Below are 27,407 nucleotides of genomic sequence, written 5' to 3'. Positions count from 1 at the left end.
AACCCAACTTCCTTGGGCAGATGACCCCACCATGTGTCCTGGAGCCCTGCCTCCCCAGATCCCTGCCCCACTAGGGAAAGAGAGAGGCAGGCTGGGAGTATGGATTGACCTGTCAATGCCCACGTTCAGAGCTGGGCATTGAGAGAGGGCTGAGGCTGACTCAGTCTGGGGAAAGAATGTGGCTCAGAAAAAGCCCTGCAGTTCCTTTGGCAGGCTGAGGAAGGGTCAAGTGTGGCCTGCATGTAACTAGGGAACGAGTGATGGTATCAGAGGCAGGTGGAGGGAGCAGTGTTTGTGATGTCCATGGTGATTCACCCACAGCCGATTACTAGGACTTCCAAGCTCTCATTCGTAGCTGAGCTGGGCTACACCACTCACTTTCTCCCCTGGCCTGAAACCGTGTCCTCATCTGTGTCTGTGACTCACCTGAAGTGGGCCAATGCTTGTGGGTGGCTGGCAAAGTATAAATGGAAGTCAATTGGTCCTGAATCCTATCAGCCTCTTCCTGACTTCCTTGACAGTGGAGACAACATGGTGGCAGCCCTGCTCCTGCTCCTTCTCCTCCTGTCAGCCTGCGTGTTCTTTGTGGGAGTCCCACTGTGGGTAGTTTTCAGTCATTTCTTCACTGTTGACATCCCAGCAGACATCAAGCAGACTGTAAAGCTGCGAATCCTTCATTGTGCCTTCCAGCTGACTCTGACATGGGTGAGTCTGGAATTTTGTTTATCTCCTCCTCTTGAGCCCTGAAGGGGGTCAGGAGAAGTGGCACAAAAAACTTCTGGGTGAGTGAATGCTCGTATCATGTGGCTGGCAGTGGGGACCATGGGAGAGGCTCAGACCTGCCGTGATCCATGTGAGGTACCTGGTTTTTTTCAAGCTAGACTGAGCTAAGAGCTACACAGTTCAAAGGATGATTTGTTTAGCCAGTTAATAAGGAGCTGGAAGGATTGCTCCATTGCTCCTGGCCTTACTTTCTTCACGGACTCATCAAAATGTAGGTCATGGTGAGAATGTCTGACCCACAGGCCATATACAACCTGAGAAGTCACTTGGTCTGGCTCTGCCAAGGAAACAGTAGATGGGACTCAAAATTCAATAAATTGGAGCCGGGTGGTGGGACACCTGGTTGAGCGCACATGTTACAAGGCACAAGGACCTGGGTTTGAGCCCCTAGTCCCCACCCTACCTACAGGGAGGAAAGCTTTGTGAGGGCTGCAGGTCTCCCATTATCTCTCCCTCTCTATTTCCTCCTCTCCTCTCAATTTCTGGATGTCTCTATCTAATAAATAAAGGTAATAACCATAAATAAATAAGTATTCAATAAATCTATGGAGCTTTTTCATAGCAATGCTAAGTGCTAGTTTTTAAGTTGATAATTTTCTATGACTTGTGAATGATGTTACAATAGTCAAATGGCCCTTGGCAGAAACAAAAACAAAAAAACAAAACAAAACAAAAAGTTCTCCATACCTGCTGTTAGCAACAAAGCTGGAAAGAGCAGAATGAATAATTCTTTCTGAGTCTTTGGGCCTCTTTCCCACTGGAAGCTAGTTAGACAAGTTGACTACAATATAGACACAAAGCCTATTAACAAATCAGGACTGGAGAATGAAATTACAGAATAGAGCTTTCCTTCTTTTAAAAATTATCTTTACTTAATATTAGAGATAGTCAAAAACCAGAGGGAAGGGGGAGACAGAGAGACACCTGCAGAGAGACCCTGCTTCACCATTCACAAAGCTTCCCTCCTTCAGGTGGAGGCTGGGAGATTGAACCCTGGTCCTTGGCATTGTAACATGTGTGCTCAACCAGGTGTGCCACCACCCAGCCCCCAGAATAGGGTTCTCCTTCCTTCCTTTTTTGTTTTGCCTCCAGGCTTATCAATAGGCTCGATGCCAGCACTATGAATCCACTGTTCCTGGCAGCTATTTCCCACCCACCCCCTTTTTTGTTTTCATTCAATAGGACAGAGAGAAATTGAGAGGGAGGGGTAGATAGAGTGGGGGAGAGAGAAAGATAGACCTGCTTCACCACTCATAAAGCATCCCCTTGCAGGTGGGGAACTGGGGGCTCAAACTGCAATCTTTGTGTTTAGTATCATGTGCACTCAAGCAGACACACCACTCCGGGCCCCATAGATTGCCTTATTGTTGTAAGAGAGTGAGGGAGACAGACCAGAGTTCCTCTCTGGCACATGTAGTGCCATGGATTGAAGCAGGAACCTCATACTATTAAGTCCTGTTCTCCACCTGCTGTGCTAGCCCCCTGACTTTTTTTTTTTTGCATGAAAAAAACATACATTTTTATTAATTCAAAGACATCTACCTCTGATAGTTTGGTTTATTTTTTTCCCCACTTTTTTATTGGGGAATTAATGTTTTACATTCAACAGTAAGTACAATAGTTTGTACATGCATAACATTCCCCAGTTTTCCATATAACAATACAACCCCCACTAGGTCCTCTGAATCCTTCCTGGACCTGTATTCTCCACACCCACCCACCCCAGAGTTTTTTACTTTGGTGCAATATGCCAATTCCGTTTCAAGTTCTACTTGTGTTTTCTTTTCTGATCTTGATTTTCAACTTCGGCCTGAGAATGAGATCATCCCATATTTATCCTTCTGTTTCTGACTTATTTCACTCAACATGATTTTTTCAAGGTCCATCCAAGATCAGCTGAAAGCGGTGAAGTCACCATTTTTTACAGCTGAGTAGTATTCCTTGTGTATATAGACCACAACTTGTTCAGCCACTCATCTGTTGTTGGACACCTGGGTTCTTTCCAACATTTTTTATGTATACTTTGTTTTCTAATTTGGGATCATACTTTATTTCATAAATGGCTTGCTGTTTCGGTAGTGGTGGCGGTGGATGTTCTGACCAGGACTCCATCACTCCATGCTGACTTCTTCAGGTGCCACCAAAGTCTCCTCCAATGTGGTGGGAGCTGGGCTTATGCATAGCAAAGCGGATGCACTACCTAGCTGAACAATTTTGCAGGCCCCTTTTATCTATTTTTTTATTAGTGATTTCACAAAGATTAATAAAATTGTAAAATCACAGGGGTACAGTTCTACACAGTACCCACCACCAGAGTTCCGTGTCCCACCCCCTCCATTGGAAGCTTCCCTATTCCTTACCCCTCTGGGAGAATGGACTCAAATTCTTTATGGGGAGCAGAAGGTGGGAGTTCTGGCTTCTGTAATTGCTTCTCTGCTGGACATGGGTGTTGGCAGGTGGATCCACACCCTCAGCCTGTTTCTGTTTTTCCCTAGTAGGGCAGGGATCTGGGGAGGGGAGGTTCCAGGACATATTGGTGAGGTCGTGTGCCAAGGAAGGCCATTTTTGTATTTCAAAAATACAAAAATAATTTTTTTTAAGTAGTCAACCCAGGAGTCTGGTGGTAGTTCAGTGGGTTAAGCACACGTGGTGCAAAGCGCAAGGACCAGCATAAGGATCCCGGTTCGAGTCCCCAGATCCCTAGCTGCAGGGGAGTCACATCACAAACAGTGAAGCAGGTCTGCAGGTGTCTATCTTTCTCTCCCCATCTTTCCCTCGTCTCTCCTATCTCTGTCCTATCCAACAGCAATGACATCAATAGCAACAACAATAATAACTACAACAATAAAAAAACAACAAGGGCAACAAAAGGGAGTAAATAAATATTTTTAAAAATTAAAATAAAATTTAAGACATTAGGAAAACTATGGTGGCTATCTTTGGGGGACGCTAGGGGCCCAGGACTTTGGTAGTGGGAGTGATATGAATTATCTTATAACCTTGATTATCTTATAATCTTGGAAATCAATCGCCAATAAAAAAAATTAGAAATTAAAAACAACATTAGAAGTCTAGGTTGTAAGACCAAGGTGTTAGGTGTCTGGGGAAAATGGTCTGAAAGAGGATCGGACATGACCATGGTCCAGGCAGGGGCAGGTACAATGGGGACCTGGAGGTTCAGGTGGCCTCCAGCCACTCTGCACACTTCCTCTCCACTCCCTCCTCTCTCAATAACAGGGAACGATTCTTGAGAAACTGCGAATCTGTTCCATGCCTCAGTTCATCCGTTTTGTACACGACCTCATACCCTTGAAGACGGACCCGGCAGTGGTGGTGACGGACCTGTGCTTTGGGACCATCCCAGTGAAGCTGTACCAGCCCAAGGCGTCCTCCAGCACCCTCAAGACGGGCATTGTGTACTACCATGGCGGCGGGGGTGTCCTAGGGAGCACAAGTACGTGAGTGCCTGCCCCTCCTCGTCTCTGCCAGCTCAGCAGAGACGCTAGCAAGGGTGTCCCTTCACCCTCCTGGGTCTCAAAGTGTCTCTTCTGACCAAGGAACACCAGGATAATTAGGGAGTCCCAGATGTTTGGGTGACAAAGATGTGGAATGTTTTGATCTCTTTCTGGAAGTAAAGCTACTCTCTATCATGTGTCTCTGTCTGTCTATCTACTATCTTTTTTTTCCTCTTGATTCGGGGGGATTCATAGTTTACAATCGATAGTTAAATACAGTAGTTTGTATATGTGTATCTTTCTCAGTTTTTCACACAACAATCTACTCCAACTTCTAGGCCCTCATCCACCACTGTTGTTGAGGTGGTCTGGTGTCGGGCTGCACCGCGGAGAAGAGAGCGGACGTCCAGAGCAAAGGGGTACACAGATCTTTATTATAGGATGGGGGGGGAGGTTTGGTTCAGACCACGTGGAGCCAGCCAGCAATGGCCGACCACGGGGGAGAGCAGGGAGCGAGACCTCAGAGAGGGAGAGCCGAGAGCCCAGAGAGAGCGAGGGGAGGGGTGAGGGGGCTTTTTATTGGGCGACAACCAGGGGTGACGTGTAGGGCCAGGATTGGTTGAAAGGGGGCACTCTAGGATTTAGCGAGGCATAGGAAAACCTGGGGGCGGAGCCAGGATTGGTTGAAAGGGGGCACTCTAGGATTTAGCGGGGCATAGAAAAACCTGGGGGCGGAGACTGCATCAGAATAAGTCCTCAGCAACATCTCCTCCTATCCCTTTATATCTAAATGGACACAGTAAAGAAAAATGGAGCATGCTTAAATGTTTTAGAGGAATGCCATGCTCAGGTGGGAAGATGTAGGACTTTCTGTGGAGGAGGGAAGGCTTAAATGGCTGCCAACCTTGTGAGATTTAAATGTCTTCCTGTGCTCAACCCCTCTTCAGAGAGAGAGACTTACCTGGAGAGACTCATCTCATAGGTTTAAGCGCAGCCTGCTCAACCATCTCTTCACAGTATCTCTACATCTTTTCTATCTTTCTATCTAGTAATTGCATAAGATGTACAAAGTCTATAAAAGACTATCATGGGGCAGAAACCTTTTGGACATAAGCCTAAATGACATAACAAAATAGGAAGGGACACGAAGGGGAGAAGTAAAAGTCAGTGGGGTGTGAAGGGAAGGATTGGTGTGTAAAGGAACATTCCCTGCTTGAGTGGGGAAAAGGGCAAGGGTACATAATGAGGGGGCGGCAGGAGGCATGACCCACCAAACAGAGGGGCTATTTGGCATTGTATAGTCCTCAAGGCAACAGTCTGTAAAGTCTATGAATTACTCAGGATTAGTCTATGAAAAACCAGCAGCGTGAAGGGAAATAAGCTGCTTCAAAATTGTGTAAAATGTATATAGGGTATGTCAGAAAGTCCGATACAAGTCTCAGTCTGAAGTAGATGGCTAGGGGAGGAATTGGCAGGGGATGCAACGCTGCATGAGGGAGGTCAGCCGCTGGAATGTTGCTCTTTTGTAGATAGCTAGCTGGAACTGCCAACACGTAACAAGCAGGTCAGAAGCAGGAACGGTAACCAGGCATGAAGAAAGTTCTGTCCTTGGAATTCGTGTATCAGGTTCTTCAGATCACGTTGAGTGACATCTAGGGTTTCGGGGGGTGTGCCACAGTAGTCGTGCCATCTAGTGAGTGACGTCAGGGTGTTCAGGGGTTCAGATGGTTTTTCTGGGATTCCTGTGAAAGAAACACAAACAATCTGCTTCTCGTGGTTAATTTGAACTGGTAACAAGTTATAGGTTTGTTATAGTTGATACCTCGATGATTATAATTGGTTTAGAATCTCTTTATGATTTATTAAAAGGTCATCTAATGTGACCTCCTGTAGCAGCCTCTACCGCAGGATCTTGAGACCAATTTTAGCTAAAATATGTATTTTAAACAGACTCAAATTGCTTAGAGAGTTAACGCATATTCGTGACAATGATTTTAACGTTTACAGTGCCAGATTGATGCCAGATCTGTTGTGGATTAATTTCCACAAGATAGTTTACAGGGCACCTTTGGGGGCCCTTCAAAGGTGTCCTGTATATAAAATTTATATAGTTTAGTTTTGGGAATGAATAGTCACGTTGAACATTTAGACTTTTACCTAAATAGTAAGTTACCTTAACTATTAATATTTACCTTGTCTGGTAAAAGTGTAGCTGTAGGGTTACACTTCTGACCGTTAAGTTAGTGTTACCAAACTTGAGACATACCCATAAACATTTAGTTATAACAAACTGGAGGAAAAAGAACTTTTGTTATAAAAACACATTATTTAAAAACAATTTTAAATCTGTCATTAGTCACACAGTTTAAGACTAAACACTTACATATATACCAATACTATATATAAAATTCAAAAGAGGGAGAAAGAAAAAAAATTTTTTGGAATGTTTCTGGACGTCTCCAGAAACTTTGGCTGCGTCCAGCATTTTTATATAAGGCCAATAACCTTTTAGAGTACTCCAAGCAGATGGGTCATGCAAAAAAAAAGAAAAAAAAATTTTGTCATTTAACACACTCATTCACAAAAACAACTGGCCAGTTATAACATAAGACATACAGGGAAAGGGTAGGAGAGAGGTCTCTGTGAGCCAGATTTGCAGGTTCTGCCATGTCGTATTACGGGTCCTGGGATGTATCCTGCATCTGGTCCTCTTGTAGTATTTCTTGTTCTTCAGGAATAACAGCGCCATCCTGCGGGTATTGTCGGACATGGCGGGCAGGAACCCAGACAGGTTTAGAGAAATTTTGAGGGAAAATGCATGCGAAACCCCTTCCCATGGTCAATAATGGGTCAGGCCCTTTCCAAACTTTATCGAGTGGGTCTCTCCATTTCACCTTAATAGATGGGAGGGTAGATGGTGTTTGCCAGTGAAGAATAATAGGGGGTAAGGCTGAGTTATTGTAAATATTAAAGAGATTTAACGTAGTTAAGGCTTTTGCTAGCTGGATATTGGGGGGATATGTTCCTCCTTTATCTTTATTTAGTTGAGCCTTCAGTGTTTGATGGGCCCTTTCGACAATGCCTTGTCCCTGTGGATTGTAGGGAATGCCCGTGGTATGAGTAATATTCCAGAGGGAACAAAAATCTTTAAATTGTTTGCTTGAAAACATAGGTGCATTGTCTGTTTTCAAAAGTAATGGGACCCCCATAACGGCAAAACAAGAGAGCATATGGCTTACAAGCTTTTTAGCACTTTCTCCTGTCTGAGCTGTAGCCCACATAAATTTAGAAAAGGTATCAATTGAGACAAACACATATTTTTGTTTGCCAAAGTTTGGTATGTGGGTGACATCAATTTGCCAAATAGCATTAGCTTTTAAACCTCGGGGGTTAACCCCAAGGGTCTGGATAGCAGGTGTCTTTATGAGATTTGCACAAGAAGAGCATGTAGCAAGGATATGTTTTAACTGTGGTGCAGGAACATCAGGAAATCGAGCTTGAAGGCCTTTAAGATTAACATGGGTTAGAGAGTGAAAATTAGCAGGATCAGAGACAGAGACTGGGAAAGTTCCTGTGGAGGCAAGGCGGTCAACTGCGGCATTCCCTTTGGATAGGGAACCAGGAAGAGGGCTGTGGGAACGAAGGTGTTGAATATACAGTGGTTGGGTTCGAGAACAGAGCATAGAGGCGATTTGAATCAAGAGAGGGGAAAGTGGGTTGTCATCAATTTTCACATACGAACGAGCAAGCCATGGAAGTAAGTTAACAGTATACACACTGTCAGAAAAAAGGTTGAAGGATTCTGGTACAGCTTTTAGTGCAAGAAAAACAGCATAAAGTTCTTTGTACTGAGGGGAATTATCAGGAAGCTCAGTAAAGAGAGGTTTAGGAGATTGTTTGTCTGGGTAATATATAAGGGCAGCAGCTCCCCTTTTTCCGCCATCAGTAAAGATTGTAGGAGCAGAGGGAATGGGATCCCGAGAGAAAAGTTTAGGTGCTAGTAGAGGCAGAAGAGGTAAAGAAGCTATCAATTTATTAGAAGGAAAATGGTTATCTATTTGTCCTGGAAACCCCACGAAGCTTATGGCAAAGCGGGAATGATGGCGTATAAGCCACTCTGTATCTGTGAGAGAAAAGGGCAGAATGATTAAATCCGGTTCTTTCCCTAAGACCTGCACAGACCTATTTCTCCCTTGGCGAACCATGAATGCTAACGCATCTATCTCAGTGAGGAGTCTTGGAGCTCCTCCTACTGGCGTGTGAAGCCATTCGAGAACCCCATGGTCTTGCCACAGTGCCCCTACTACTGTGGGGGTGGAGTTGAAGATTAGAAGGTTTACTGGAGAGGAGGGGGAGAATCGAACAAGGTGCATGTCCTGGAGGGCCTGGTTAACCCTTTCCAGTGCCAAGGAGGCCTCGGGAGTTAACTTACGTTTTGAAGAGGGCTGTTTGTTTCCTTTCAACAGGTCAAACAGTGGTTGGAGGCAGCTTGTGGGCAGGTAGAGATACTGCCTAAGCCAATTTAAATTTCCTAGAAAACTTTGTAAAGAAGCAAGAGTAAGGTTAGAAGGGAAGGTAACATTAGGTTTTAAGGGACGAATTTGCGTTAGAGAAATCTCTGAACCTAGGAAGGATATTGGAGGGATTAGCTGTATCTTCTCAGGGGCTACATTAAGGCCGCTTTTCTTTAATGCAGGAATGAGAAAATCACGTAAGGCATAGAGATCTGTATCTGATTTTCCCCATATTAAAATATCATCTGTATAATGAAAAATATTAAGGCCCTTATGAATATATGGGACAACGGCAGATTTAACAGCCTCCTGACAAATTGTAGGACTATTGGCCATACCCTGGGGCAGCACCACCCATTCAAATCTGTCAGCGGGGCTGGCATTATTAATAGACGGAACAGAGAAGGCAAAACGTTTACAATCTCGTGGATGCAAGGGGATAGAGAAAAAACAATCTTGTATATCAATAGCTATGATTGGAATTCCCGTGGGAATTGCAGAAGCAAGAGGCAAACCCCTTTGGGGGGAGCCCCAGACCTGCATGGTTTTATTTACTGCACGGAGATCTTGAAGGAGGCACCATTTTCCCGAGCGCTTTTTAATCACAAAGACAGGAGTATTCCATGGGCTTCGAGAATGACGAATGTGTCCCAAGGACAACTGCTCTCGGACGAGCTCTTTTAAAATTTTTAGCTTATCCCTAGGTAAAGGCCACTGTTCCACCCAGACAGGCTCATTAGAAAGCCAGCTTAAGCGGGGTGTTTGGCTACGAACAGTGGCATTTAGTATTGGGGGTGCTGAATAGACCTGGTATCGCGGGAATGAGTTTTACGCTCTGCAGAGGCGTCTGTGGATATCCTAACATTAAGACATTCCAGAAGATCCCTGCCCAGTAAGTTGGTGCTAATATTAGCTACCAAAGGGCGGAAGTGTCCAGTAGAACCTTCTGGGTCTTCCCACATAAGCGAGTCTCGTGTGCAAAATGCTCTTGTCATCCCTCCTATTCCATGTAAACTGGGTCCAGGGATGAGTTCCCAATCTTGGGGAACCTCTTCTTGCCTTAAAATCGTCTTTGCTGCCCCCGTGTCAATCAAAAATTTAAAAGGAATATTGCCAATCTTTACTGTCATAGAAGGGTGACCTTGTTCTAAAACAGGAGTGGTCCACAAAATCTCAGGCCCCGAATTTGTACCATTCAGGGGCGAACCATCTTTATGAAATTGGGACCAACAATCTCTCTTCCAATGAAACCCCTTACGACATTTTGGACAAACAGTACGTGGTCTCTGGCTCCCTGACTGAAAGCGGGCTTGCTCTGGCTGGAGGCGTGGTTTCCCTGACTGGAGGCGTGGTCGCAACTTATCAGGACATTGGTTACGCCAATGTCCTTGGCGACCGCACTGAAAGCAGGCCCCGTTTTGCTTACGTGGGGCAACTGCATAGACCTGCGTCGTAGCGGGTGTCCCATAATTGCCTGATGTAAGCTCCTGTGTCGCTAGAATCCAATTATCTGGGTGTAGGTGTTTAAGATTAAGGCATACCTGACGGAATTGTGGTGTCATGCCTTCCCAGACAATAGAGCGCAGGAGTAGTGTGCGGACGTCAGGATTATAAACCTTTCTCTCTAAGCTTCTCTTCACCCTTGAGATGAAGCTCGCCAATGACTCATCAGAGCCTTGGTGAAAAGAGTTAATGGGAGCTGATGGATCTACATCAGGTGTGGTCACCCTTTCCCATGCTTGTGTTGCACAGATGCGTACCTGTTCAAAATAACCAGTTGGAAACCTGGCTTCTGCCTGCTGAGCTCCAGATTCATAAGCTGCTGCTCCAAACAAAGCATCAGAATTCCATTCTATCTGTTTGTTACTATTTTCCTGCGATTGCCTAGAGCACTCATCGCGGAAACATGCCTGCCACTGAAGATAGAGAGGGTCTGGGAGTGCAGCACGAGCCAGTTCTTTCCAGTCTTGTGGTGTATTTAAATGCTGGTAAAAGCTTCTCAAAACGGACTTGGTCCATGGATAGTGCATACCGTCCTCCCTGACTGCTTGCCTGAGCGTTCCAAGTTCTTTCGAGGAATATGGCTGCCACGGCTGAGGGTTTTGTTTAGAAGGGGCCAAGTTTACCGGGAATGTGTGGATATGGTCCGGTGGCGCGGGAGAGGGAGCTACAGAAGTGGAAAGTTCAGTAGAAACTGCTGTAGTGGCTGCAGGGGAGACTAAACGCATATCTACGGGGACGGAGCTCCCGGGGTGGACTGCACATGGTTTAAAATCCTTAAATGCTGAAAAAATATCCTTTAGCTCTCGTATCTCAGCCACTAGATCTCTTAATGGTGATGTATCAGCAGGGGGCGGGGTCAGGGACGAGGAAGCCTCAGGCGGAGCTGAAACCGCGGCAGCAGGGGCCGGGGGCGGGGTCAGGAAAATGGAAGCTGCAGGCGGAGCTGAAACTGGGACAGCAGGGGCAGGGGTGGGGTTCAGGAACGCAGAAGCTGCAGGCAGAGTTGAAACCGCGGAGGCAGGGGCCGTGGGCGAAGCTGAAACCGGTTCGGAAGGGGCAGGGTTCAGGAACGCAGGCGGAGCTGAAACCGGGATGGAAGGGGCGGGGTTCAGGAACGCAGGCGCCTCAGGCGGAGCTGAAACGGAAGCTGAAACCGGGACGGAAGGGGCAGGGTTCAGGAACGCAGGTGGAGCTGAAACCGGGATGGAAGGGGCGGGGTTCAGGAACGCAGGCGCCTCAGGCGGAGCTGAAACGGAAGCTGAAACCGGGACGAAAGGGGCAGGGTTCAGGAACGCAGGCGGAGCTGAAACCTGAACGGCGGAAGGGGGTGGGGTCAGAGGAGGAGCGTCCGAACACGTGTGCGTGTCTGTGGGAACGGAATTCTTGTAGGATGTCTAAGTCTTAAGCACATGTGATTTAACTCTCGTACCTCAGCCTCAAGGTCACTTATCCTTATGGCATACCACGTTTTACATATCTTGAAAGTGGCGACCACAGTTAAAAAAATCCAAGTGGTAGCGAAAATTAAACCTTTTATGACAGCGGGAATCTGTCCCAGGTCAAGAAATAATGACTGGGACACCTCCTCATAAAACGAGAAATTTCCCATAGTGGAGGGAAACGCGGGGCCACAGAAGTGGGCGGATGCCACTTACCTGTGTCTGGGCGGTTTCGGAGACCTCAGGCCGGGCGTGGTGTGGGTACGGAACACGATGGGCGCCAGATGTTGTTGAGGTGGTCTGGTGTCGGGCTGCACCGCGGAGAAGAGAGCGGACGTCCAGAGCAAAGGGGTACACAGATCTTTATTATAGGATGGGGGGGGAGGTTTGGTTCAGACCACGTGGAGCCAGCCAGCAATGGCCGACCACGGGGGAGAGCAGGGAGCGAGACCTCAGAGAGGGAGAGCCGAGAGCCCAGAGAGAGCGAGGGGAGGGGTGAGGGGGCTTTTTATTGGGCGACAACCAGGGGTGACGTGTAGGGCCAGGATTGGTTGAAAGGGGGCACTCTAGGATTTAGCGAGGCATAGGAAAACCTGGGGGCGGAGCCAGGATTGGTTGAAAGGGGGCACTCTAGGATTTAGCGGGGCATAGAAAAACCTGGGGGCGGAGACTGCATCAGAATAAGTCCTCAGCAACACACCACCATGTTTCTGGACCTGAACCCTCTCTCCCACCCCAGAGTCTTTTACTTTGGTGCAACACACCAATTCCTGTCCAAGTTCTGCTTAGTGTTTTCCCTTCTGATGTTATTTTTTAACTTCTGTCTATGAGTGAGATCACCCCATCTTCATCCTTCTCTTTCTGACTTATCTCACATCACATGATTCCTTCAAGCTTCATCCAAGATGAGGTAAAGAAGGTGAATTCACCATTTTTATAGCTGAGTAGTATTCCATTGTATATGTAGACCACAACTTTCTCAGCCACTCATCTGTTGATGTAAACCTGGGTTGCTTCCAGGTTTTGGCTATTACAGATTGTGCTGCTATAAACACAGGTGTACACAGATCTTTTTGGATGGGTTATTTTGTTCCTCAAAATCTATTCTACAGGAGAGGAATTGCAGGGTCTTAGGGTAGGTCCAGGTCCACTTCTAGCCTTCTGAGAGTTCTCCAGACTGACCTCCACAAAGACTGGATCCACTGGCATTTCTACCAGCAGTGCAGGAGGGTTCCTTTGTCCCCACAACCTCTCCAGCATTTGTTGCTGTTACCTTTTCTGATGTATGACATTCTCACAGGGGTGTATCATCTATCTCACATGAAATATGTGCATGCATGTAGCATAAATGCAGACACAGAATATATGTGTATGTAGAATACAAGGGTGCACATGCTCATGTAGAGGATACAAGGGTTTATATGAGTGTGTGCACTGTACGTGCTCATGACTATATGTCTGTGTGTATAGATGTGCACCTTCCTCTGTGTACATGTGGAATTCACATAAGATTAGTCATGGTCAGTCCACTGCTCAGTGGCTTCTAGACGATTCACTGTGCTGTGTAATAAACACCTCCCATTGAAGATTAAGAATTAAAGAAAAATTAAAATGGAGCTGCGTGGTGGCTCACTCAGTACAGCACACAAGCTATCATGCTCTAAGCTCCTTCAAGCTCCCCCCCATCCCTTAGAGGGAAGCTTCACAAGTGGTGAAGCAGTGCTGTAGTGGTATGTCTGTCTTTCTCTCTTCTTCTCTTGGTCTCTCACCCTCTATCACAGAAAAAGAAAGTGAATAAATACGGAAACAAAATAACTAGAACTCACCCTTTCATTTCATGATGTATTGCCTGAGACAAATTCTCAGAAAGAAATGAAAGTCAAATATTTGAGGCAAATTGCTGAGATTAAAAAAAAACACCTTAAAACTGTGGAGTTTTATGGTCACAGTTTCATCTCCACTAATTCAGGAGAAAGTACTTTCTTAATTTTACCTTTATTAGTGATTTAATATTGATTTACAAAATTATAGAATAACAGGGATATAATTCTATACCTTTCCCACCCCCAGAGTTTTGTGTCCCCATTCCCTCCACTGGAAACTGCAGTGGTTCTCCCAAGGTCATAGATGTGGGTTGACTATTATTTCTTTTTAAAGATTTTGTAATATTTATTTATTTATTTCTTTTGGTTGCCCTTGTTGTTTTATTGTTGTAGTTATTAGTGTTGTTGTTATTGATGTTGTCGTTAGATAGGACAGAGAGAAATTGAGAGAGGAGGGGAAGACAGAGAGGGGGAGACAAATATAGACACCAGCAAACCTGGTAGTGTCACCCCACTTGTGAATCGACTCCCCTGCAGGTGGAGAGCTGTGGGCTCAAACCGGGATCCTTACGCTGGTCCTTGCACTTTGCACCATGTGTGCTTAACCGGCTGCTCTACCTCCTGACTCCCTGAATATTATTTCTATAACTATCTGTCTATATTTACTTAGTTGCCTATTTATTCTATGTCCTGCCTTCTATTCCTTCCTAAGTCACAACTATATCTATTACTACATTTTTTTAATGAATTAATTTATTCTCTTTCGTCGCCCTTATTGTTTTATTGTTGTAGTTATTGATGTTGTTCTTGTTGGATAGAACAGAGAGAAATGGAGAGAGGGAGAGAAGACAGAGATGGGGAGAGAGAATGACAGACACCTGCAGACCTGCTTCACTGTTCGTGAAGCAACTCTCCTGCAGGTGGGGAGCTGGGGGCTCGAACCTGGATCTTTATGCTGGTCCTTGCGCTTTGCACCACGTGTGCTTAACCCGCTGCACTACTGCTGGATTCCCCTATTACCACTTTTGAATGTCATTTTACTTTTTCCTCTTCTCTCTCTTCTCAGAATCTCTAAGCCCTCCGATCATCTTCTGCTAACACTTCTCCCCCTCTGGGAATATGGACCAAATTCTTTATGGGGTGCAGAACGTGAAAGGTCTGGCTTCTGTAATTGTTTCTGTGCTAATCGTGGGCTTTGACAGGCTGATTCATACCCCCAGCCTGTTTCTATCTTTCCCTAGTGGGGCAGGGCTCTGGAGTGCCCAGCCTGTTTCTATCTTTCCCTAGTGGGGCAGGGCTCTGGAGTGGAGGGGTTGCAGGACACATTGGTAAAGCCGTCTGCCCAGGGAGTTCGGAATGGAATCATAGTAGCATCTGCAACTTTATAACTGCAAGGCGGTAAGATATAAGGCAGGTCAAAGTGTTTAATGAACAGGAACCAAAAAGTAGGAATAGAGCAAGTGAAATTAGGGATCCTGGGGTAGAGAGAAGCTAGAATGTCTATTTGAGGTAAGTTCCAAGGGGTCTATGACTTTAGTAATTTTTGCCTAAGCTTGATAGCTAACATGCAGGGTGAACTAAAAATATTGTCTGGGAAGATGGTGTCAGATATGAGACTAGAACTAGAAAGCTGGATTAGGGCAGAGAGTAGTTCCCAAACTTGCAGAAAGTATATAAATACAATTAACTGTCTACTTCATCTATCTGACCTAGGGCTTATATATATTCACATTTAGCACAGGAGCCTATACCACCTCTGAGTCCCTGTCAGACTGAGCTCACAGTCCATGGTCACAGCTGGGAACATTTTAGGCTGCTCTCATTTCAGGACCCGTCTTCCTTGAAGGGCAGAGCTGGCTGATCCAGCCTCCCTTCAGAGAGTGGGGCTGCCCCTACCATTGCTGCGACAGAGTGAGGGAAATGTCCTGGAGAGGCCCACAAGAGGTCCTATGATGTTGTTCCTGGTGGAAATGACCAGTTGTGGTAGAGAGAGGGATCTATTAGAGGTCTAGGCCCATAGTATCTGTGTGGAAAACCAAGGATTCCTTGATTAGAGCCCCAGATGTTGGGTGGTCTGATATTAACCAAAAAGGCCATCATTAGAGTGAGCCTGTCTCTTGACCTTATTCAGCTTTTGTAGTCCTTTCTTTATCTAACAAGCTTAGACTTTCTTCCAGTTGTTAAAGCCTTAAGTGTCATTTGTTGTATCCAAACTGGTATTAGGTTGATGGCATCTAGCCTCAAGTTAGGAAGGAAATAGTCCTAGGATTTTAGTGGGGTCTAAATTAATCTTAAGTTTAATTACATTTACTTGTTTGATGATTCTAATAAAAGTTTTCATTGGAAAATGATTGTCCTTTAGTTGATATATATACATATTGCCAGTATATATTTTAGCCAATTGTATACAAAGTTTCTTCTAAAGATTATCAAGGGATGACAGTAATGTTTATGCTGTCAGGAGAGATTAGAAGCTATATTCTATGGGGCTGAATGGTGGTGCATCTGGTTGAGCACATGTTACAAAGCGCAAGGACCCGGTTTCAAGCCTTTCTCCCCACCTGAAGGGGGGAAGCTTCATGAGTGGTGAATCAGGGCTATAGGTGTCTCTGTCTCTCTCCCTCTCTATCATCCCCTTCCCTCTCCATTTCTGGCTGTCTCTATCCAATAAATAAATAAAGATTAAAAAAGAGATGTTTCAGAAACCATGCCTCAAGAAAAGAAGAAGATATATCTTACTTTCTTTTGTGTAGTTGAATAACTAGAGTGACTGAGGGAGGTGAAGTAGGGGATATGATAGTACCTAGACCTAAGTAATAAATATTTGATTAACTATTTATGGTGCCTTCTGTAGGCCTTTCTACTTGTTCTCTGAGATTATTAGGTCCAAGCCTAATCAAGGAGGATGTTAAGCACTTTGACTTTGAAGTATATAGTTGCTTCCAACTTATGGATACATGTATACATTATCCCAGGCCCTGGGTCCTGGTGTCTATCTAGGGTCTGTACTTTTGTTAGAGAGTATGCCATCTAAAATGGAACTGGGTGGTCCCGTGTGTTAGGAAAGGTCTTGGTATATTATTGGAGTTGAAAGTTTGACATCCCAGGCTTGGCATCTCTGAATGGAATCAGAAGTGAAGAGGCAGTGGCAGCATGACATGGCCTGGTGGCACTGGGTGCTTTGACTGAGCTGAGGTCAGCTGAGGCAGTACCATAGAGTTGGGGTGTTAGCAGTGCTCTCTAATCTGTGTCGAACCAGAACCCCATGGCTACAGACTTTCAAATGAGAATTTTAGTTCCATAGTGAGGCTGGTTTGTCTGCATAAAAAGTGATGGCAATAGCTGGCATTGATTATTTAATATTAATCAATTAATAATTAATTAATTCCTAGACGACTGAATCCACATGGGTCCCAGTCACTTTCAAAGCCATTGACTGGCTACGGAAGAAGGACAAACGCTAGAAGAAGAAGAAGATTTAATATTAATATCCAAGTGTTAGACACCATGGAAGCCATTCAGATGTGTTAAATCATTTAATCCCAAACAGCACCGTTACTATCACGACCCCACTTAACTGAAGTCAAGCACCACTTCCACTCTGGCTAAATGAAAGTAAAGTTGTCATTTGAATTCAGGTGCAAACTCAGAGCTTACACTCTCCACCATAGTGCTCCACAGACAGACAAACTTGGATTTCCTCCTTCCTTCTTTCCTTCCTTCCTTCCTTCCTTTATCTTCCTTCTCCTCTTTCATCTTCTTCCTTTTCTTCTGCTCCTCCTTCTCTTCCATCATCATCTTCTTCTGCTCCTCCTTCTTTCTCTTCCTCCTCTTCCTCCTCCTTTCCTTGCTCTCTCTCAACTTCTTCCTCTTTCTCCTCTTTCTTCATTCCCTCCTCCTCCTCCCTTTTCTCCTCCTCCTTTCTTTCTTTCTTTCCTCTTTTCTTTTGTGGAGTTAGAGGCCACTCCTGGATTAAATTTTTCACTCACTCAAATAGAGACAGGCAGAGACAGAAAGACAGAAAAGGAAGGAGAGACACTATATCAGCTGAACTTTCTCTGACTCCCTCTCAGGCTTACTAAGTCTTGAACCTCACCCCTCATGGCAGAGTATGTGCTCTACCTGGTGAAATCTCTCTCCAGCCTGCTCAGATACTTTACACAAACTGTCAAATGGATGGGACACCTCTCAGACAGGGCTGTCCAGACAATGTCATGGAAGAGAAATGGAGTGGCGGGTGAGAGGGGCTAGAAAGGAGACCTCCTCAAACTTCAGCCCAGTGTTCAGCTAGTGGGGCAGCCCTCTAGTCATCCTGATGACTGGGAAAGTCTTTTTGTATTCCAGGAACCCACCATGGCATCTGCCGTCTGTTGTCCAAGGAGAGTGATTCAGTGGTGGTGTCAGTCGGGTGAGTAAAGCAGAACCAGGCTGTGATCCAGGTAATGGGGTAGGAAGTAGGAACTGGTGGCCAACAGAGGGTACTGATAGCAAGAGCACATTTGGGGGGTGGTGGAGGGAGCACCAAGAGGGAGGTGTGTAGTAAGAAGTCAATATGGATGGAAGACAAAGAGAAGCAGAGTGGAACACTCCTGACTGCAGGTCACCCTGAAGCACATGTCCATTAAAAAGTGGCTGAGAGCGTTTTGTAGACAGCCTTCCATATTTGGAATCTCAGCACTTTCCTCCATAAACAAGACAAGATGGACATCACCACCTCTTCTGTAGGTGCTCCCCAGTGGTGAGAGGCAGTGAAGGAAGTGAAGGGAAAAGAAGGAAGGCCACAGGTCTCCTAACTCATCAGTAAAGTCACCTCTCCCCAACTGGGAACCTCTGAGAGGGCTTGGTGGCAATGAGATTGGAGAGATACTGCTGGGCCTCTTCCCAGGCCTTCATGCCAGGCAAACTAAAGGCACAGAAGCAGTAGTTACCACAGCGTCTGCCTGACTACCTAAGCAGCACCTCACGGGGCTGGGCTGGGTTTTTGGATGAGCTTTCCCTTCAGTTTTGTTTAAAAGTTGTAAGAAACTAACCATCACCAACATCTCAGTGGGGACACATAGTCAGGGTGGGTTCCTTGTGGCACAGCTACTTGAGCAGTGTGAAGAATACAGAGGCCGGGATGTGGCATACCTGGTTAAGCACTCACATTACAGAGCACAAGGATGCAGGTTCAAGCCCCTGCTCCCCACCTACAGGGGGGAAGCTTCATGAGTGGTGAAGCAGGGCTACAGGTGTCTATCTCTCCCTCCCTCTCTATCTCCCCCTCCCCTCTCAATTTCTCTCTGTCTCTATCCAATAATAAATAAATCAAAAAGTAAAGATTAAATAATATACAGGTCAGTCTTCTAGGCAAAGGAGAGAACTGGTGGGGGAGTGCCTCGTTTTATAACTGGAAGTCACAGTCCAGTTGTTGGTCTGCCACTCTGGCTGTGCTTCATCTAAAGGCCATTAATAGAACCCACATGCAGATCTCTGCCAGAAAAGCTGTTTAGTGAATCCAAAGCATGAAGGTGTGGGAATAGAAAACACTGATATCTCAACAGGAACCCAAGGCAGTGCAGTTCAGACTAGAATGGAAATGACTGGCAGAAGGTTTTTTAATTAACTAATATATTATTATTATTATTATATCATAGCACTGCTCAACTCTGGCTGATGGCAGTTGGGGGGCTTGAACTTGGGACTTTGGAGCTTCAGGCAAGATAGACTCTTTGCATAACCATTATGCTCTGTACCCCCACCCTTGTCTTGTTAATCTCATAAAATGCTTCTTTTTAAATATATGTTATGGGAGGATCAGGCAGTAGTGCAGCAGGTTAAGTGCATGTGGTGCGAAGTCCAAGGACTCCTCTCTCCATTTCTCTCTGTCCTATTCAACAATGACAACAATAGTAACTACAACAACAATAAAAAAAAAAGGGCAACAGAAGGGAAAATAAATATTTAAAAAATATGTTATGGGATGGGAAGACAGCATAGTGGTTATACAAAAGACTTTTATGCCTGAAGCTCCAAAGTTCCAGGTTCAATCCTCTGCACCACCATAAGCCAAAGCTGAACAGTGCTCCAGTCTCTCTCTGTGTGTGTCTGTTTCTCATCAAAATAAAACAAAATAAAATAAACATTAAAAAATAAAAATAATAAAATTATTTTATGAGCAGCATTTAAAATGGTGATATTTCTCCCCAAACCAAGATTTCTGGAATCCCCTTAATGATGGTTAAGTCTAGTGATGCCTCGCTTGTGTGGCTGCTAGTGACAGCTGAAAGCAGAGGCACCAGACACCGGCTCGGAGTTCTTGCATGCTCGGTCCCCTCTGGAGGAGGTTGGCGTGGTATCTGCTGGCTTCTGGTGGCATTTAAGTCTACATGATCTTTCTGCAAACCCTGTGAGCATGGCTGAAGTAATGAAAATCAAAACCCAGGCAAAGTTAGACACTGTTCACTGAAGAATTATAAAAACAGGGGAGACGTATAAGTTAGGGAAGCAGCCAGGGAACTTCAAAAAAGCAGAGGCTTGCACTGTTGATAACTAATTGTTTTTTTGGTTTTTTTAATTATTTTCACTTTTAATATAAATTTTATTTATAAAAAGTAAACATTGACTAAACCATAGGACTAGAAGGGTCCAACTCCACACAGTTCCCACCATCAGAACTCCGTATCCCATCCCCTTTCCTGATAGCTTTCTTATTCTTTATCCCTCTGGGAGTATGGACCCAGGGTCATTATGGGGTGCAGAAGGTGGAAGGTCTGGCTTCTGTAATTGCTTCCCCACTGAACATGGACATTGACAGGTCGATCCATATTCCCAGCCTGCCTCTCTCTTTCCCTAGTAGGGTGGGGCAGGGGGAAATGGGGCTCCAGGACACATAGGTGGGGTCGTCCAGGGAAGTCTGGTTGGCATCATGCTGGCATCTGGAACCTGGTGGCTGAAAGAAGAGTTGGAGAGCAGGGTTCCGTGACTACAGCCTGTCTCCAGACAAGGCACAGTGACAATAGGAATAGAAACCTCCATTTATTGAGTCTATGTTCCAGCCACTGAGGCAATGCTACCTGTTACCTTAGTCTCACCTGAAGTTCAAGGGAAGATAAAGAAGGTAATTTGGGTCAAAGGACACCAGATCCGAGTGTTTTTGGTCTCTGCTATGCTAGAATGACCAGTATAAACCGTGCTCATTGATTCCTTTTTAGATACCGGCAGACACCCAACTTTAAGTTTCCAGTCGGAACAGTAGACTGTATCTCAGCCACCATCCACTTCCTGAGGTCTCTGGATACTTACGGGGTTGATCCAAACCGAGTTGTGGTCTGTGGTGACAGTGTTGGAGGTGGAGTTTCAGTGGTAGTCTGTCAAAAACTTATGCACTGTTCAGACCTCCCCAAGATCCGTGCCCACATTGTCATCTATGCTGCCCTGCAAGGCCTTGACTTCCAATCTCCCTCCTATCAGCAGAACAGACGTATCCCTCTTCTCACTCTGGATTTTGCCTTCTATTGTTGGAGTACTTACCTGAACGTGAGCCCTGTCTGGAAAAATGCCATCTTGGGAGGTGCTCATATACCCCCTAAAGTCTGGGAAAAGTATAGAAAGTGGCTGGGCCCAGAGAACATCCCAGAGAAGTTTAAGAAGCGAGGGTATCGGCTGATACCCAAGGAGCCCCTTAATGAGGATACTTATCAGGAGGCTTGCCTCAGCCTGCATGGTACTATCTCTCCCCTGCTTGCAGACGATGCTGTGGTATCTCGACTCCCAGAAGCTTGCATCGTGAGCTGTGAGTACGATCTTCTCCTAGACCACTCGCTGCTATACAAGAAGCGGTTACAAGATCTGGGAGTCCCAGTGACTTGGTACCACATGGAGGATGGTTTCCACGGAGTGCTTAGCACCATTGAAATGAAGTACTTGCACTTCCCTTGCTCCAGGAGAATCTTGAACACTGTTGTACATTTTATAAAGGGACTCTGACCCTCCTTCCTTCCCTCTGCGGCTACCAGACTGTGGATGCCACCACCATCACTCTATGGGGTGCTCTGTTGCTGATCTAGAGGATAGTGAATGGGGTTCAAGGTCTCCAGCTTCTTGTTCTAGGTCCTCTTTGACAGAGGAGGAAATGGAGGCTCAGAGAGATTAATAGCAATGCACACTTTTTGTCTCTTTCTGGTCCAACTCAAGCACAGCTGATTAAATGGTTTCTCTAAGCCCAAGTGGTTGGACTGGTGCTGTCTGTTGCAAACTTTATCTCAGACAATGACCCTTTTTCTCATATACTCTGTGTCCCATTAGCCTAGAATCGTAGCTCTCACCTTTCTCAGCATTTGGGATTTAAAACAAAGGCAGGGGAGTCGGGCAGTAGCACAGCAGGTTAAGCGCACATGGCACAAAGCGCAAGGACTAACATAAGGATCCCATTTCGAACCCCCAGCTCCCCACCTGCAGGGGAGTCGCTTCACAGGCAGTGAAGCAGGTCTGCAGGTGTCTATCTTTCTCTCCCCCCTCTGTCTCCCTTCCTCTCTCAGTTTCTCTCTGTTCTATCCAACAATAATGACATCAGTAACAACAATAAAACAAGGGCAACAAAAGGGAATAAATAGATATTAAAAAAAAAAGAAAGGCAGGACTGAGTCATGTGATCTTACCTGAGCCATCTCCCTTCCAGATAGATGCCAGTGGCTGTTTGATCAGAGCCCAGTATTTTTATCATCTGGTTTCTTGATCTTGACTTTGGAATTGGTAAAGGGTAGACCCCTTTCAGGATGCACAATCAAGTTGCCCAACCTGCCCCCAACCCTGTACTGCCCAGGGGAGGTGGTCACTCTCTTCTCTCCTTTATGCCCCATCTTCTCAGTAACTTCCTGGGACTTCTTCCCTAGGGGAATGGGCTAGGTATGCTGGTGTGAGCACTATCTGGTAAAGGACAGAGTTGCCTCCCAACTTGCTTTCTCCGGTCAATAAGCAGTTTTTTGGAGGGCAAAGTGGAAAAATTGGCCACACTCATCTTTGTTGCTTTCCATCCCCTATCTCCCACAGTCTTCACTCTACTTCGTGTGAGTGGGGGGGATCCTTCCACCCTCATCCTGGACCTACCTGCCTTTCTGACTTCAAACCCTCTTGCTTCTCAGATATGCTATGATCCGGAACTCTTGCTCCATTGCTTTCTTCTCTTATCCTCTTAGTGTAGGCTCATTCGGTCAGGTTCTGCTGCAGTAGCAATCTGTCCCACAGATCCAGTCGCTTATGACAGCAAACGTTCATTTCTTTCTCACTTTACACATGACACTACCCACAATGGGTCACTGCTCCATGCTTGACACCTTGTGCTTTTGGACCAATGAACCTGCTGTTATTTGAGCTGTCTCCAGTTTCTCTGAGGGTTGAGGGATACAAGGAATCACACACTGGCTTCTACTCACCATTTCCTGCTCACTTTTCTTTGGTCAGAGAGTCACAGGGACTAGTTTGACACTGAAGGGGAAGGGAAAGAAGCCTAATCCTCCCCAGAAAGGGACGGCACCAATTTCAGGATAAAATTACAGTTCACTACACTCTCAACCATTTCTTTGAAACTCTACCCTAAAAGTAATTTTAACTATGGGAATGGGGCTGGGGGTTTGGCTTAGCAAGTAGGAGGCATTTGTTGTATGTGTCTTGGGGGGGGGAGGATCTTGTGTTCGATCCCAAGCACTGGCCTCTTTTTGTCTCTCTCTCTCTTCCTCTTGCATACAATAAATGAATCTAAAAGATTAAATTACAGAAGTAATACAAAAATATTTCCCTGTTTAAATAAGCCATTGAGACAGTATAGCTAAGGCAGAAACCCCCCTTGGTCATCCTTCCTCAATTCCATGTCATCTAGATTTCTCCACTGTCACTTCACATGTCCTTCAAGCTCGTTTCTGTGCCATTACATGCACAGACATGTACCCATAGAAAACAGAGTGCATGGGGGCCAGGTGGCGGTGCACCTGGTTGAGCACACACATTACAATGCTCAAGGACCTGGGTTCAAGTCCCTGGTCCCCACCTATGGGGGAAAGCTTTGTGAGAGGTGAAGCAGTGCTGCAGGTGCCTCTCTGTCCCTCTCCCTATCTCCCTCATCCCTCTTGATTTCTGGCTGTCTCTAGCCAATAAATAATGGTAAAAAAGAAACATAGAAAAGAAAACATGTAAAGGATGATACAGAAGGAAATTTCAGTGGGCTGTGGTGTGTCACAGCACATTCAGAGATGCAGATGGGTGGAGGTGGTTTGAGGGGTGATCAGGAATATAGAACCCTTTGATGGAGGAGTCTGGAGGTTTGATGTCGGATGAAGTATGCTGACAGTATCTTAGGGAGATGTGGAACTGTGCCCTTGTGGCAGCTTCCCTGTGAATCAACATTTTCTCTATAAAGTAATTTTTGCAGAATAAAGTATAGAGTACTATGTTGTGGGATGACTTTTCCATGAATGGTTACATAAGACATATTATTCATACATGTTACCATGGCACTTGAGTTATTTTTTTCACTCCAGACAATATCTTAGAAATCTAGTGTATTCTAGGGGTATGGATTGACCTGCCAACATCCATGTCCAGTGAAGAAGCAATTACAGAAGCCAGGACTCCCACCTTCTTCACCTCATAAAGAATTTTGATCCATTCTCCCAGAGGGGTAAAGAATAGGGAAGCTTCAGTGGAAAATTGAGAAATGTTATGCATGTACAAACTATTACATTTATTGTCAACTGTAAAACATTAATCCCCCAATAAAGACATTTTTAAAAAAGAATAGGGAAGGGGAGTCAGGCTGTAGCACAGCGGGTTAAGCGCAGGTGGCGCAAAGCACAAGGACCGGCATAAGGATCCCGGTTCGAGCCCCGGCTCCCCACCTGCAGGGGAGTCACTTCACAGGCGGTGAAGCAGGTCTGCAGGTGTCTATCTTTCTCTCCTCCTCTCTGTCTTCCCCTCCTCTCTCCATTTCTCTCTGTCCTATCCAACAGTGACAACAACAATAATAACTACAACAATAAAACAAGGGCAACAAAGGGAATAAATAAATAAAATAAAAAAAAAATAGACTGAATGAAAAAAAAGAATAGGGAAGCTTCCAATGGAGGGGATGGGACATGGAACTCTGGTGGTGGGAACTCTGTGGAACTGTACTCCCTGTGATCTTATAATCTTGTTAATCATTATTAAATAACTAATAAAAATAATTTAAAAATAAATCTGGGCTAGTAAATTATGGGCTGACCTTTTTTCTTTTTAGCTATTGCACTGTATTCTATGGCAATAGCATATTTTTTTAATTATTTTCTTCTGGTGGACACATCCCATCTTTTGCCATTTCCACACTAACAAATACACCTGTAGGAAGATTCTTGTACATCCTCTTTCTGCATGTGTGATCCTTCAAGAAGAAATGTGGGTGGGTGGTGCCAAAATGCCCATTCATTGTCCCCTTTATCTTCACATTATTCTTATGAGAATAAGAATAATTCATCTGTTTATGAGAGGGGAGAGGACCAAAATATCACTCTGGCATAGAAAATGCCAGGAGTTGGACTCAGGACCTTACGCCTGAGGAGCTAGCATTGTATCCACTGCACCACCTCCAGGGCCACTCACTTCCTAAGTACATAGTCAGACTTCCTCAGTACATAGTCAAACTGTAACTACCAATACCAAGGGCAAAAAGTAGAAAATCTGTTGGTTTAACACTTGGTGGGGTGGGACTGGGTAGTCAGTATGGCTCTATTTCTAAAGGGAAAAGTCCCTTTTTTTCAAATGGACAACTGAAGAGTTAGGGCAGGTTGCAGTATTACTGGGATGTTTAATAACTCTGCCTACACATAATAACACAAACAAAACAAATGCCAGAATCAGCAAACTGACTTCTTCTGAAGGGTTGCCAAGACTGGCTCTGTTCCTAGGTCAGAGAACGTCTCCTTCCTACAATGCAGCTGTCTGTCTTACAAATTGCTGTACAAGGTTGACTCTCAGCTAAGACTGTACCTGGGGCTCAGTGATTAAGCATTTCTCATCATAGAAAAGACCTTCAGGCCTCTATAGTAACTTCTTTTGTTTTTTCATTGAGGGAGATTAATGATTTATAGTCAATAATAAAATACAGTAACAAAAAATAAAATATAGTAATTTGTACATATATAACATTTCTCCATTACCCATATAACAATGCAAACCCCTCTAGGTCCTCTGACATTGTGTTCCAGGACCTGAACCCTCCCCCCACCCCAAAGTCCTTTACTTTGGTGTAGTACACCAAACCCAGCCCACATTCTGTTTTGTGTTTTCTTATTTTTCAACTTCTTTTTTTAATTACTATTGGTGATTTAATAATGATCAACAAGATTGTGGGTTAAGAGGGGTACAGTTCATGCAATTCCCTCCACCAGAGTTCTGTGTTCTATCCCCTCCATTGGAAGCTTCCATATTCTTTATCCCTCTGGGTGCATGGACCAAAGATCTCTAAGGGCCACAGAAGGCCAGAGGTCTGGCTTCTGTCATTGCTTCTCTGCTGGACATGAGTGTTGACAGGTTGGTCCACACCCCCAGCCTTTTCTATCTTTCCCTAGTGGGGCAGGGCTCTGGGGAGGTGGGGTTCCAGGTCACATTGGTGAGGTCGTCTGCCCAAGAAAGTCAGGTTTGCATCATAGTAGCATTTTTCAACTCTGTTCATGAGTGAGATCATCTCATACTTATACTTCTCTTTCTGGCTTATCTCACTTAACATGATTCCTTCAAGCTCTATCCAAGAAGGGATGAAAAAAGGAAATCACTATTTTTAATAGCTGTGAGTATTCCATTGTGTATATATATCAACTTGCTCAGCCACTCATCTGTTATTGGACACCTGGGTTGCTTCCAGGTTTTTGACTATTACAAGTTGTGCTGCTATGAATATAGATGTACACAAATCTTTCTGGATGGATGTGATTGGTTCCTTAGAATATATTCCCAGAAAAGTAATTGCAGGGTCATAGGGGAGGTCTACTTCTAGCCATCTGAGAGTTCTCTGGACTGCCTTCCATAGGGGTTGGACCCACTTACATTCCCACCAGCAGTGCATGAGGGTCCTTTGTCCCCACAACCTCTCCAGCATTTGTTGATGCTACCTTTTCTTTTCTTTTTTTAATTTCTTTATTGGGGAATTAATGTTTTACATTCAACAGTAAATACAATAGTTTGTACATGCATAACATTCCTCAGTTTCCCATTTAACAATACAACCCCCACTATGTCATTTATCATCCTTCATGGACCTGTATTCTCCCAACCCGCCCACCCCAGAGTCTTTTATTTTGGTGCGATATGCCAATTCCATTTCAGGTTCTACTTGTGTTTTCGTTTCTGATCTTGTTTTTCAACTTTGGACTGAGAGTGAGATCATCCCATATTCATCCTTCTGTTTCTGACTTATTTCACATAACACGAATTTTTCAAGGTCCATCCAAGATCGGCTGAAAACAGTGAAGTCACCATTTTTTATAGCTGAGTAGTATTCCATTGTGTATATAGACCACAACTTGCTCAGCCACTCATCTGTTGTTGGACACCTGGGTTGCTTCCAGGTTTTGGCTATTACAAATTGTGCTGCCAAGAACATATGTGTACACAGATCTTTTTGGATGGATGTGTTGCGTTCCTTAGGATATATCCCCAGGAGAGGAATTGCAGGGTCACAGGGTAGGTCCATTTCTAGCCTTCTGAGAGTTCTCCAGACTGTTCTCCACAGAAGTTGGACCAATTGACATTCCCACCAGCAGTGTAGAAGGGTTCCTTTGACCCCACACCCTCTCCAGCATTTGCTACTGTTACCTTTTCTGATGTCTGACATTCTCACAGGAGTGAAGTGGTATCTCACTGTTGTCTTCATTTGCATTATCT

The 27,407-nt window shown here is 45.0% G+C and overlaps 1 protein-coding gene across 1 annotated transcript; it reads left to right on the top strand.

Moving 5' to 3' along the window:
- Positions 1–463: 463 nt before the first annotated feature.
- Positions 464–21,724, top strand: AADACL3 (arylacetamide deacetylase like 3). Its single transcript, XM_007538562.2, has 4 exons — positions 464–705; positions 4,021–4,237; positions 17,862–17,925; positions 20,711–21,724. Exons 1-4 carry the CDS (start codon positions 532–534, stop codon positions 21,483–21,485), a joined length of 1,230 nt encoding a protein of 409 aa, XP_007538624.2. The 5' UTR covers positions 464–531; the 3' UTR covers positions 21,486–21,724.
- The last annotated feature ends 5,683 nt before the right edge of the window (positions 21,725–27,407 follow it).

This window comes from Erinaceus europaeus, chromosome 13 (genome assembly GCF_950295315.1).
Source record: "Erinaceus europaeus chromosome 13, mEriEur2.1, whole genome shotgun sequence".
Lineage (NCBI taxonomy): Eukaryota > Metazoa > Chordata > Mammalia > Eulipotyphla > Erinaceidae > Erinaceus > Erinaceus europaeus.
The sequence above is the reverse complement of the archived record's forward strand: the minus strand, read 5'-3'. Positions and strand labels throughout refer to the sequence as shown.

What these genes read in the sequence shown, in the direction of transcription:
- AADACL3 (XM_007538562.2), top strand. Translation starts at nt 532, where the DNA reads ATGGTGGCAGCCCTGCTCCTGCTCCTTCTCCTCCTGTCAGCCTGCGTG. An exon ending in GGGTGTCCTAGGGAGCACAA is followed by an intron (nt 4,238 to 17,861) that starts GTACGTGAGTGC and finishes TTTGTATTCCAG; the next exon opens with GAACCCACCATGGCATCTGC. An exon ending in TCAGTGGTGGTGTCAGTCGG is followed by an intron (nt 17,926 to 20,710) that starts GTGAGTAAAGCA and finishes ATTCCTTTTTAG; the next exon opens with ATACCGGCAGACACCCAACT.